At 37.5% G+C, this 13,528-nt stretch overlaps 1 protein-coding gene across 2 annotated transcripts in view; it reads left to right on the top strand.

Annotated features, from left to right (window-relative positions):
• Nucleotides 1–13,528, top strand: part of IARS1 (isoleucyl-tRNA synthetase 1) — a 116,312-nt gene that overhangs the window by 25,607 nt on the left and 77,177 nt on the right. For both annotated transcript variants that reach the window (XM_076346026.1, XM_076346024.1), the window contains exons 9-13: nucleotides 42–129; nucleotides 4,728–4,788; nucleotides 6,407–6,502; nucleotides 11,437–11,559; nucleotides 13,016–13,107. In XM_076346026.1, coding sequence (XP_076202141.1) covers nucleotides 42–129; nucleotides 4,728–4,788; nucleotides 6,407–6,502; nucleotides 11,437–11,559; nucleotides 13,016–13,107 — 460 coding nt within the window. The remainder of the gene's footprint in view (nucleotides 1–41; nucleotides 130–4,727; nucleotides 4,789–6,406; nucleotides 6,503–11,436; nucleotides 11,560–13,015; nucleotides 13,108–13,528) is intronic.

Here is a 13,528-nt window from a genome sequence, read left to right as displayed (position 1 = left end):
ATTGAGATTTATGTAACTTTTTGTTTTATTTCATATTCTAGATAATGCCACAGAAAAGATTTACATTTTGATGGAATCCAGGCTGATAGCACTGTACAAATCTGACAGTGAATATGAGATACTTGACAGGCAAGTACATAAATTATTACACACTTGTTAACTTCCAGTATTTTTATAGATCAGAAGTTAAACGTTCCAAGAAGTTGGATTTTGCAGTTATCTAAAGATGGGTTTCCCTGCATGTGTCTGTATCTTGCAAAAATCTATAAAGGAGATTGAAATTTACTAGAACAAATCAGTCTTGTACATGAAGCTACAAATAGAATCAAAGTTTCATTGGATCGTTGTATTGTGGTGGGGAAGAGAAAAGGTTCCTTAGTCCTTCCTTTTCCTGTGCGTTTTCTTAGAAAGACATTAAGTCTCAAAAAAACCTGGAGATTGTCCAAATGCTGAACACTTTCTAAACATTATGTAAATATTTAAAAGGAAATGGGCAAAAGCAAAAACCATTGTCTTTAGCAAGCAAATACTGCTTCCATAGGATGGTCTGCCTAAGTTATGTAGTTAGTAGCAGTTAATTCTTTCTGAAGGCTGATAATTAATCTTGGTTCAGTGGAAAAATATGAGTTATTAAAAGAGTCAGACTGTATAGGGGATGCAGGTATTAAATTCTGTAGCTGTCTTAGACAAAATATGTAGCTTGGCTTCTCTTAACTCTTTTGTATAAAACATAAACCTGTTAAAGAGGTAAAATACAACAAATATTTATATGCTAAGTTTATTCAGTCCTGTGCAGTGGGTTAAAAAAAAAAAAAGGAGGATACATCTTATTTCAGCTAAGCAATTAGAAGTAGTCATTGAATTAGGGGAATATAGAGCTGGAACATTTGCTTAAGATGTTGTCTACTCTGCCTCATACTGTCACAGTTGACTAATTCTTATTTTGTATTTCTGCATTGATTTCTCCTCCCCTGCCCCCCCCCCCCCCCCCCCCGAATTCTCCATCTCTCACTTACTCTGTAGCAACTTAAGCTGGTACTCAATTTATAAAGATGATTTTCAGTACTCTCATTCTTCAGGGTTGACAGAACTTCCGATCTCCAGATTTTTTTTCCTCCCTTCAGCGTAATCAGTAAAACCATTGAATAGTGTCAGCGTTACGATAGTCTCCGCCAGGATACCACTGGAAATTTTCTTTCAGTCTGATACTGAATTAACAATATGTCCTGGTTTTGGCTGGGATAGAGTTAATTTTCTTCCTAGCAGCTGGTACAGTGCTGTGTTTTGGATTTAGCATGAGAATCATGTTGATAACACACCGATGGTTTAGTTGTTGCTAAGCAGTGCTTACACTAAGTCAAGGACTTTTCAGCTTCTCCTGCCCTGCCAGCGAGGAGCTGGGAGGGGGCACAGCCAGGACAGCTGACCCCAACTGGCCAAAGGGCTATTCCATACCATGGGAAGTCAGTATATAAACTGGGGGAGTTGGCTGGAGGGGCCGCTGCTTGGGGACTGGCTGGGCATTGGTCAGCGGGTGGTGAGCAATTGCATTGTGCATCACTTGCTTTGTATATTCTTTTATTATTATTATTATTATTATTATTATTATTATTATTATTATTACTATTTTACTTTATTTCAATTATTAAACTGTTCTTATCTCAACCCATGAGTTTTCTCACTTTTACTCTTCCGATTCTCTCCCCCATCCCACCGGGGCGGAGGAAGAGTGAGCGAGCGGCTGGGTGGTGCTCAGTTGCCAGCTGAGGTTAAGCCATGATGCAATAACTTTTTCTCTCTAAGTGGTTGTGCGTCCATGTAAATGTACAGTCACCCAGTTAAAATCTTTGTGTGTGTCAGAATGACATGTCAAAGTGTCAGAAGTCTTACTAATATTAAGACTTAAATCTATCTGCTTGCTTGCTATCTAAGCTAGGTAGTCTGCCTAAAAAGAAGTAATTTGGCTTGGTGTGACATTCTTAAGAAATTCATATTGTATGTTCTTTAGTACTTCACTTTTTAAAAACTGTTCAACCACTTAAAGTTGAATCAGGTTGTTAGCTAGTCCGACTGGTTTTTAGGTCCATCAGTACTCCATTTCTCTCTTGAAGTATAGATACTGTGTTCCTTTCCAGTCTTTTGAAACTTCTTCAGAGTGTCTAAAAACTAAGCCTGCTACCAAACCCACTCTATTTTCTTAAATATTTTTTAATGCATTTCCTTTAGACTTAAAAAAAATACAAGCAAGGTGTTAATACTTGATGATCTATTGTCTTTTGGTTCTAAATTCTTCTTTTAATGGAATACTACAAATTTAATTTCAGTCTGGTTGCAGTCATTCTGTATCCAGGAATGCAATGAATGTTTCGGCCTCTTTTGGTGCGGTGTTTTCATCAGAACTGTGAAGTACCTACTCTTTAAGACAATCATACGCAGGTTTCAGCTGTCATTGCTTATCTCCCTGGCTAGTTGTATTTCTAATTTCCACCCTCCCTCCCCCCCCAATCTCTGGTGTGTTGGGTTTTTTAACCTCTCTGTGCCTATACATAAGGCTGCTAGCAATTTCTTTTCTCATTGCAAAGCCGTGTATTTTTCTTCTTTCTGTATTAGTGCTACAGTCTGCTCAAGCTGACTTTTTTTGGTCATGCTCTAATTTTTATGTTATATAATAAATTAGTTCTCTCAAATGTGGAATGTGAGACAATTGAGAGGTAGCTGGCAGTTGAGTGGGTCTTTTAAAGATTTAGATCTATGAGTATGTAAGTTCATGGAAATGAACTTTCCTATTTCTACTCTTAACTTTTTTCTTTCTGTAGCTCACTTTTAAATTCTCAGGCAGTTAGGCCCTCAAGGGAGAAAATCATGACACTTGCTGTATAACAGGTGGCAGGCTGAAGTCAAGGAATGATATTATTGGGGAATTTTCTGTATCTGAAGTCATCTGAACTTCCTGAGTACTCTCAGCCTTCCCCTCCCTGCCACGCCTCCCTCCCCACCAAACCTGACTCTTCTCTCCCTTTTCCTCCCAGATGCAGATGGCAGGTTTTTGTGTGAGAGCAAATGGGAATACTTCTTTGTGATGAGATGGCTACCATCTTTATCAGAATACTCTCTGCAGCTTTGCACAAATGTCTCTGTATATTACCTCACTTTTGGCCATTGAGTGCCTTGTTATTTTATTTAGCAGTGGTGGGTATGAAATGATTGATGAGCATTTTCTTACCTTTGTGTTATGTTTCAGTCTATTTGCATATTAAACACTTCATTTCTTTACACTCTTTTCCACTGTTGTCTCTTTTTTGGATTCTAGAGGATCCAACAAAGAGATTTCTGATCTCTTGAGCGTGAAGGATTACTATAGTGATTTTAAATGAGTCTGTTACTACTATAACTTAGGTCATAAGAAGGCAGCACTGTATATGTTTTCAGCTTGAAGTTCAGGACTTTGATAAACAAAGTATTTTGGATATCAAAAGAGAAAATCAGGAATGTGATCCACAACCCTTAACCTTTCACTTACTCGCATTAAATAAGAATTTAACTACTTTTTTTTTTAAGCCAGTTCTAGTGCTTCACATTCTGTGTCTGAGCATTCCCACATCTGTGTGGCTGAGCACTGGGATGCTCTTCTCTCATCTGATCCCAATTAAGCACCTCAAACATTCCTAAGGCTGTTTGTAATATAAAATATATAAACCATCCGTGAAGCTGTGGCTTAAAATAGAAATCTCCCCTTTTCCTAGTGGATATTATGTATGCCGAGCTGAGGAGTCATGCTCTTTAACTTGGCATTAAATACTGCTTGAGTTCCTTTTTGTACAACAAAACAGCTTTGTAGAGTTCCCCGCTTTGAGGTAGTCAAATGTTTTATGGTTTGACCATTGTTTGGGAAGATGTTGATTGAGAAGAGTATAGGGAAAGGCCACAGATGTGACACACGTTGAGAGGTAGCCCATCTATTATATGAAGTTGTGTTTTAATGAGATTTTTTTCCTGAAATGGAAGGTTTAAGCACTTTCAGGAGAGTTCTGAGCAGTGAACCCCAACCTAATCACCATCTGTGTTGACTACTGTCAGAAGCCTGAAGACAGACGGATCTACAGGCTCTATCTCAGTCTTGCATTTCTTGTCTGGCTTAATTGGTTCCTCAGACAGTCCTGTCTGTGTTGGATCTTTCTCTGAGATGCCAGCGGAGAGCTTGGGTGCCTCGTTTTAGGAAAAGAAATGAGGCATCCAAGCTTTAAATGCTGCAGTACCCTGTATCACAATCCTCTGTGCATATAACTTTTAGGTGGCTTGGATCAGTGCTTATTTCGTTCTGTTGAATATGCTGAGCTATAGGGCTTTGTTACAAATATTAAATTGAAATTGTGTTTTATCCAGAAGCTCTTTGCCCAGCTTTACCAGAAATAGATTGTTGTTAATGCTTAATTCCTACATTAATTTACAATGATTGCTTGATTGAAAGACCATCAAATACAAGCATACCTGTTGACTGTTAGCAGAGATATATTAAGACATGTTACAGTTTTTGTCCAAGTCCAAATTGCTGAAGAGGTGTAGAAATGGGAAGCAAACTATTGAGAAAATACTTTTTTCTTTACCTTATGAAGTCAAATTCTGTTAGGGATGGGGAAAAAGGAAATGGGGAAAAAACAGCATTCCTACCAGCTGACTAAGCAGTTTTCAAGTTGTTAATTTGTGTTCACGTAAATCTTTCTCCTCAGGTTTCCTGGCATTGCTCTTAAAGGCAAGAAATATAAACCACTCTTTGAATATTTTATTCAGGTAAGATAAACAAGTTTGTTTGATACAGGATACAAAGACAAACGTAAAAACAATTCTCAGTATTCCTTGTTTATATTGTAAAAATCTTGTGTCCTAAGAACAAACCCTGTATTGTATTAAAGTAGTTCAAAATCCTAGTGAAAGGTTGAAAAACAGAAGGTTGACTTTTTTCTGTATCTTTTTCCCTTAAGTTTTAAATACGCCTGGAGTAAGAACTCAGTGATAAATAGTAGTTCGACTTCAGATTGCAGAGAAACGTCCAATTCACATTAATAAATAGGCAGTATTCTCTCAACTTTTCATTTGGTGAGCTTCTGTCATCTGCCTGTTAAGTCCACAAATTTTGTATTCACAAGGGAATGACTTTGTGGATAACAGTTGCAGACGTGTAGTGTTTTCCATTGAAGAGTTAAAAGCCTTTGCTAAAATAACTACCCATATATGCTTTTTTATGGATGTCGTCCTGTGCAGCATTTAGGCACTGCGTAAGTCTAGTGTAGTTAATAGCACCGCAGATGACAATAGAATATATAGTAAGAAGAGAGGGGGTAGAGAATTTTTAAATTAAAAAAAAAAATCTGATTAAAAATGGATTAAATTTTTCAAAGACTTGAAGTGGATTACAGTACTGCTGGACAAGCAGCTGTTAACTTGTGTAAGGGATTTGGTCATTTGTGACTACCATCTGTTCTGAAGCATGTGCTGAAGTTGGCAAAGGTGAGAGAACCTCTGTAGGGAGCAGGACCTGTTATTTCTAGAGAAAGGTCAAACACACAGCTGAATCTGAAAAACGGGACTGCAGATGTAAAGGTTTGGAATAGGTAAATTTTTTGAGTCCTGTACTTCTAAGGAGCAGATGGGCATCTACTTTTTTTTAGAATGGATGTCTTATCTCAAACTATCTCTCTTCAGAACAAGCCAAACCTAATATTTTGTAACATGTTTGATTCAGCTGTGACTGCAGTAATTTTTGTTACTACTTTTGTTTTAAGGAGTAGGAAATAGCTTTTTATTTTTCATTATCTGCATACTGAACACACTGAAAATTGTCAGATCTTTTCTTGGCAATTGTTTCTGGTTTTTTGTGGGTTGGTTTTCTTGTTTTTTTTTTTTTTTTTTTTCTTTTTACTTGGTACTTACCACCTTCTTATTCTCTGGAGGAATTAAAGAAAATATATTACTATAAAAGCAAACTTCTTTTTTAAAATTAGAAGGTACAGTGGACATACAAAAATGCAAGGACACTTCTGTATATAGAATCCCTGTAGCTTTCTAGATTGTATCCTCACAGGAGTGTGTTGGTCCATAGTCTGCTAAGCACAGAACTGTGTGAAGATCTGTGGCTTGAAGAGTAATTGACTATGAGGCCTTCTAGAGACGTCTTAGATTTAATCACATTTGACACTGTTTAAATGAAGTATACAGCCTGGGCATCTTAGCTATGGGATATGATTAAGTAATGTTAGGAATGTCACATTTTACTCTTCCACTTATTTTTGATGCAGTTCTTTACTCTTGTGGGTGGCTAGTGGCTCTTCCATGTTCTTAAGAATTCTGTTTTGCTATATATATTTATGTATACATATATATATATGAAAAACGTATTTTTGTGTTACAGTGCAAAGATAAAGGTGCCTTTTCTGTGGTAGTAGACAGTTACGTGAAGGAGGAAGAAGGCACGGGTGTCGTACATCAGGCCCCCTATTTTGGTGCTGTGAGTAGGAGCTACATATCTGTTATGTTGACTTTGTTCCAACACACTTTGCTTGGCTTTCCAGCTACTGGGGACTCTGTCAGGGTGACTATGATATTAAATAATCCTCCTATTTGGTACTTAAAAATATAAGAATACAATGTGGCATTGTATTCTAATGAGTTCTTGCACTCACTAGTGCCCTTTGTGTGCTAGACTGGAGATTTTGGGTGTCCCTTGATTTGGTGGTTGTTGTGGCATGTGAAGTGAACTCACCACTGTATCTTCTGAGTGTCATTGTTCTTAGCTTTTCTCAAAGTCTAAATTTACAGCTTTGAGAAGAAATGATCTGTTACACTGATAGTCAAAACTGGCTTTGCTAAGTGATAATTTTTGGATGGTAACAGCAGTTCTGCTCAGCACCCTGTTCCTCTTCAGTGTTTCAATTTCGTTACTCATTAGGCTTTTAGAGAATGAAAAAATGCTTTGACTGCTTTTGTACTGAGACTTTATCCCTCGGTGTAGAAGGATTTTGTTGCACTCCATTTTTTTTTTTCTCTGTCTTTATTGTCCTTTCCTTTAGTCTATTCTTCTGAAGGTTAAGAGGGATAATTTTTCATGGATTTCATCATTTCAGTTTTTAGACACATGAATTAAATGCACTAGTTTGGACTTATTGTCCTTTTTGTATAGTGTCCTGTCTTCAGTGATTATCCAAAGATGCCCTCAAAAAACTTGCAGTAGAGCTGCCAATGCCCAGCAATTAGCAATCCCTGGACCACGAGCTCTATGATCACTTCCAGAAACTGTTGGCGTTAGTAATAGGCCTCTTTGTATTCATGTGAAATATCCCATCTTTTTCTGTCGTCTTTTCCTGCATTTTTCTGAAGGGTGCATCCATTGTGATGATGTTTCCCTTGTCAAGATGAATATTGATATGAAAAGATGTCCCAGCTTAATACAGCTGTGAATAAAGAAAATCAGACTGTGCTGTATGTTATTAGCTAATAAAGAAATTTATGGTGACTGGTAAACTGTCTTTAGAAGTCTGAAGCCTATCACGCTACTTGCACCTCAGATATTCCCCTATCTTGCAAGGACTTGACTGAGGGGTGAGGGAGTTTGGGTTTGAGGCAGGAGCTCTTGCTGTGGGAGATGGAATAAAGGAAGAGAATAGGCTGCTAATAGAGAAGGAGCTCTGGAAGAAACTTTCCCTTGGCTGCTGTATCGTTTTGTTGTGTATTTGCACAATACAGTTCAGTTGTTGGAAACAGCTTGTTGGAAAGCCTCACTGGCCAGTTAGAGCAAGGATTATCTGCCCTCTTTTATTTGATTTTGTTGTAAGCCCACAGAGATTTGTGTAAACACAGAGGGGAAAAAAAAAAATCTGCTGAATTCCCAGGAGGGAGAAAAACAAAAACCATTTAAAAAAACCCCCAAAAACATGAGAGTATCAGTTAAATTCATTGCAAAGAAAAAAATGCATAAAATATTTGTGTGAGGAAAAAGTACGCTAACATCAGGAACAAAACTTTGCACTCATTAGCTAAAGAGCAGCTTGACTTTATAATGCATGATGCATAGGCCTGAGTCAACTGGATATGCTAACTTTAGAAGGAAATTGTATAGTATATGTTGCACTTAATGCTGCTACCTTTTTTCTTTTGGGATGCATGTAGTTCACTTTGACAGCCCGTTGATTGTTTTTGTTCATAAAGGCTCGCAAAGGGTTCTGGTTTAGGGTCAGAAATTCATCATTGTACAGCAGGCTCTGTATAGAATACTGAGTGTGATGTGTGTTGGCCTTTAAGTAGACAAGCTTAGATGAAAGAAGGGAGATAACTCATGACTGTAGGCAGGACTGTCTTCCTAATTAATTGGCTTCTCTGTGAATTCCTTTACTGTTGTGTTGAAGGTGAATAGAAAAGAGGAAAGGGGTAAGTGGAGCAGGAGGCAAGGGTCAGAGGAGAAGAAAGAGCAGAGTCCTTCACAGAAAGTGTTGTATCTTGTCTCTATCCCTTCCCCTCAGTATAAGTAAGTCCCTTTGATAAATAGGGATAGAAAGTAAGGTGGGTTGTTTTTAATTCTACTTAGTGATACATATTCTGTATTGCTGGTAGCTTAGGAATGTATCTTTCTCCAACAACATTTAAAGTAAAAATTCACCTTCATTTAGTTCCAGGATATGTAGTTTCATTGTCTTGTGTGATGCTTTTGCCAAATAGAAGCTGCCACACAATATCAGAGCACTCTATTATTTCAGTTCAAAAGAAATCAAAATTAAAGCTCACAGAACAAGGCAAACCTGTATTAAAAAACTCTGTAAACTCACTGTACCTTCAGATTAACATGTCACTAAAATTCAGCTGCTCAGGCATTTCATCATATGTAGATGTATCTACAGTCAAATTAAAAAGCTTTAGTAGCATTTTAATTTGCATACAAGCCCTATACTTCTAGTGCCTGCTCACACTGAGTCACAGAAGTTTCATAGATATGTTACTGTTGCACTTTCTTTTCCGTAAATTGCAAAAGTATACTTGATTTTTAAGAGGTGCTGAAAGTGAACCTTTTGACTTCATGTTTTTGTTGTTGTGTGGGTTTTTTTTTTAAATTTCAGATAGAAAAGCTTTGAGTTCTCATCAATGAGCTGTTTAATAGCTTCTGCTTTGTTCATTTTGTGTATGGTTTTTAACTTTTATTTGTAATCTTTCAAGAGATCTAGTTGTGGCAGGGGTACAAAAGTGAACACTATGACTTCTATCCTGGAAAGAATTGAAATTTGTCATAGCTTTCCAGCGGAGCTTAGCATTTTTGGATTTCTGTATGTGCCTGAACATATTCTTGGGTTGTGGTTACTGAAGCAAATCCTCATTAAATCAAATGGCAGGTCAGTCTGGAAAGCTTCTACGTTCAAGTTTGAGTTCTTCAAAAGGAAGGAACTAACGGTAGAAAACCAAAATAGCAAAGCCCTTTATATATCATTGGCTGCATCAGCGATGCAAATCGTGACTGAACCACCTCTTGACCTAGGTCCTGTGAAGTGGAAGGTTTGTTATTATGTTTTAGCTAGCTTGTGAGCGTGCCGAGCTTTGTAGTCTTTGCTGGCTGCTTCTTCAAAGCCTTTTACAGTTCACTGCCAAATCAGGGTTGACATTAGTTCTGTCATCTGGCCTACATTTTAAACACTGCAGTCTGCTTGCTGTATCTCAGCAATAATAGCTGATGAAAGGTCAGCTGAGGATGGGCTTATCTCAGTTAATCTATTGACTGAAGAAGCTGGTTGACCAAGTGGAGGCTGAATAATCGTGATGGCTGTCCACAGCTGCTGGAGAGCGGAAAGAGACCATGGTCTAGAGTGAATGAGTGCTGTAGCTGAAGTGGTTTTTCATTTCTACGTGTAATGCCTTGGTACATAAAGTAGCCAACGTCACTATCGCTATGGATGAGTTTCATCATTGTAAAATATACTGTGGATCAACAGGCAACATCTGCCAGATCTGGCTTGAGGGAGCTGGTGACTACAGGGACTAGTGGGTGGGTTTGGAGGTACAGGATGAGGACCACAGAAAGGATCTGGAAACTCTGCTCTGTCACTCCAAAGTTGGCTCGCCTGTGTTGATTATATCTAGGAAAGGAGAATTCAGCTAGCTATGGAGCACTTGCTTATTTAATGCTTATTTACATCCTTGCTTCTGCTGTGGTCTCCTTGATCAAGGTGGACAAATTGCTTTAGAGTGCAACTCCTATGAAATAGCTGCTGCGTTTTACAAAAGGTAAATGAGCTCTAAGCATAGAGGAGGCTAACAGTTCAACTGCTGCCAGTTTTGGCAGGCAGGGTCACTGCAGGTTGTGTTTCACACTACACAAAACTTCACTTGTTGTTCCTGAAGTCTGTGGTTTCCCCCGTTTCATCAGAGCAGCAATACAGGAACCTCTAAGACTCAAAAAAGCAATCTGACTTGATGCAGGCTTAGACAGGGCCTTTTTCTTTGAGGAAAAATGAAGCAATTTTGTGAATGTGCTGAGAGTGTCTGATCTGCAACTGTTCCCTTCTCCCTTCCCCTTCCACCCCCAATAATATTCTCTCGCCTTAGGGCAAGAAAGTGGGTATTCTGGAGTGATAATTGGTTAAGGTATGGATTTACTTTGACTTAAGGCTTGAAATTAATGTCTGAACTTTTCTATTCCCCTAATAATTTTGTTTTAATCTTTTCTAAGATACTGCTGTGGTTTAGTTATGTTCATGAAAGTCTGAAGTGACCCTCTTTTTTCTTAATTTTTTTCTTCCCCCCCCCCCCCCCCCTTACTGCTACAGGAAATTAAAAATTTAAACAGAGGCTGGCCAGGAATATAAACTGTGATGTTGTCCATGTGTGGTTCTTGGTCAGTAGCATTGCCTACGGGCCAACAAAGATTGAGAAATACAGATTAAAAGGCTATGGAACATTAAGACATTCAGAACATGGGATTTCTTATGTGGAGTTCCAGAATTAGATTGATTAAAACAACCTGCCTTCTGAAAAATGCCATGCAGGCTTGTGTGCTAAACAGACACAAGTCTCTGGCTGGTACAAGAGCATGACATAGTGGTTGTCAGTTCCTTTACTATGCAATAATAGCCTGAAGCTGTTGACTACATGTATGTACGTACACACATAAAATATGTGTGTATATATATGCATGTATATGTACAGAAGCACATGCACCTATCCCCTCAACTAGGTGAGGAAAAACACATATTCTGAAGAAATCATCATTTCTGTGATGAATAAAAGTACAATCCTGAAAATACATATTTTCCTATGCGTATTTGGGATTAGTGAAGGCTGAGTATTTTGCTATTCTTGTCCAGTCATCACATTTTCAATTTAATATTTAATTTCTTTTTCCAGGGATTGCTATTTTAACCAGTATTTTGTATTTCTGTAACTTGGCACTTGTCTCTTTCGTAGGATGATTACAGAGTCTGCATGGATTTTAATATTATTCAGAAAGATTCTGTGCCCGTTTGTCCAGTTGATGCATCAGGCTGCTTCACAGCAGAAGTGACTGACTTTGCTGGACAGTATGTGAAGGTTAGTGGTCTTGGAGAAAGTAAATTACTACTTTATTCAAGATAAATTTTATATATGGTAGAAGTGTTCCTTTCTTTCCCTAAGTGGCTTTGTCTTCAATGTGTCTTTGGTAGCTGGAAAAATAAAAATGTGTTTTAACATTTGCAACAATGTTGCAACTGTTTATTACAATAGCTGAAAAATAAAGAATTTGAAACCTAAGTAATACTGTGTATCTAGTCGTGAAAGGGAAGAGGAGTATCTCCAGTTTGCATCTACTGCAGAAAGTCTCACTTTTCCCTTGTTTCTTATGGAAATATTATGTATACAGTCTCTAGGCAAGTGTGCAGAGGCCTCCTTTACCTCTGGATGACTTCTGAATTCACAGATGTCGTCATTAAGTTTATACCAGCCAGTTAGTGTAACATGACTTTTTAGAGGAGAGAAATCCAGTCATTTTCCCCACCTGTGGGACGTGTTGCAATGTGAATTTACTTGCCAATATATGCAAGAGAATCCATGTAAAAGGCACCCACAGGAACTCCAGATTGCTACAGGCACAGATCCATAGAAAGGAGTGCCTCTTTAATTCTACGTGCTAAGAAAACAAATTGGTTTTAGTTGGTTTCCTGCTGGTACAGTTTGATAGCAAAGCATGTTCATGTAAACACAATTTACTTGAAAAAGACTTAAGAATCTTGCATTGCATTTGAACTCAAACAGCTATCATTGCTTCCCTCTATCTATTAAGACAAATAAGAGAACGCTGGAGGCTACATGTTTTATCTTCTTGCTGGTAGGAATCTGAACTTAAGACTTTTGGAAAATATTCTTAGTATGCTGAATTCTTAGCTTATCAATATTGCTGTATCATAAATCTTTGTATTTTTCTTTCTTAATGTCATGTTGACATTTGTTTGTTCAGTAGGTTGTCTTCAATTTATTAATGTACAACTTTCACTTCCAGCTTAGAACGTAAATCCTGTTCAGTTAGTAAGGTATTGTAAAAGATGCTTCAACTTCTGTAACTGTAGTCACGTTAGAGGAATGTGTTGCAGTGAAGTCTAAATATTAGGTAAGAAGCACTATGTGGCTTCCTGCCACAAAATCAGAAGACTCAAAAGATTTAAGATATTAAATAATATGAGTTCTGGCTTGTATTAGTGCTACAGAAAATTTGAATTTTGTACAGTCGTGTGTGTGTGTGTGTAAACAGAGTTAAGGGCAAGAAGGGACTGATGCTCTATACCAGGATTTGGAGAGCAAATAATTTTCCAAATTTAGTGTTTTACAGTGCCTCTGCAGTAAATGCATAAATTGTATAGAAGCTTTTTGATTTTTTTTTTTTGTGTGTGTGTAAATACTGGATTATTTGTAGTGGTTTTCTTGATTTGGATATTAGAGACACATCCTGTAGTAGCTTACTGAAATAGTGAAATTTGTATTCCAAGGAAAACTTTTTGTTCTGTCTTTTTAGGATGCAGATAAGAACATCATTAAATTACTGAAAGAGAAAGGCAGACTGGTTCACAGCAGTAGTTTTAAGCACAGCTATCCTTTCTGCTGGAGGTAAGGAGAGAAGTGCATATGGCTTTAAGATGGAGGGTTCTAACTGAGTAGTTCTTCAGGTTTGTCTCATTTTTCCCCTCCCTTGACCTAGTTAATTTTTAACAAGACTAAAAGTAACAGGAATCAAGAATATTGAATTAGGAGAGCTCCAATTTTGGTTCAGTTATCAAGTAAACAAATTTTTTTGCCATAAATCTGATGAATTGAAGTGTAGTGCTGAAAATTTTTTTCTATTATGATTTTACAGGTGTGTTTTTGTAGTTTGAACTTCTCATTCTTCAGTGTTGCATGTAGTACTGCTAACTACCTTTTGAAGATGGCTATAATAAGTCTAAAAAAGCTTATTTTCTAAACAGCTAAGTACTGAGTGGTGGAAAAGGATATTTTGGTACCCTTTGAGTTGTATCCAATTAAGTATATT

The sequence above is a fragment of the Aptenodytes patagonicus genome, chromosome 8 (assembly GCF_965638725.1).
Source record: "Aptenodytes patagonicus chromosome 8, bAptPat1.pri.cur, whole genome shotgun sequence".
Classification (NCBI taxonomy): domain Eukaryota; kingdom Metazoa; phylum Chordata; class Aves; order Sphenisciformes; family Spheniscidae; genus Aptenodytes; species Aptenodytes patagonicus.
The sequence above is the reverse complement of the archived record's forward strand: the minus strand, read 5'-3'. Positions and strand labels throughout refer to the sequence as shown.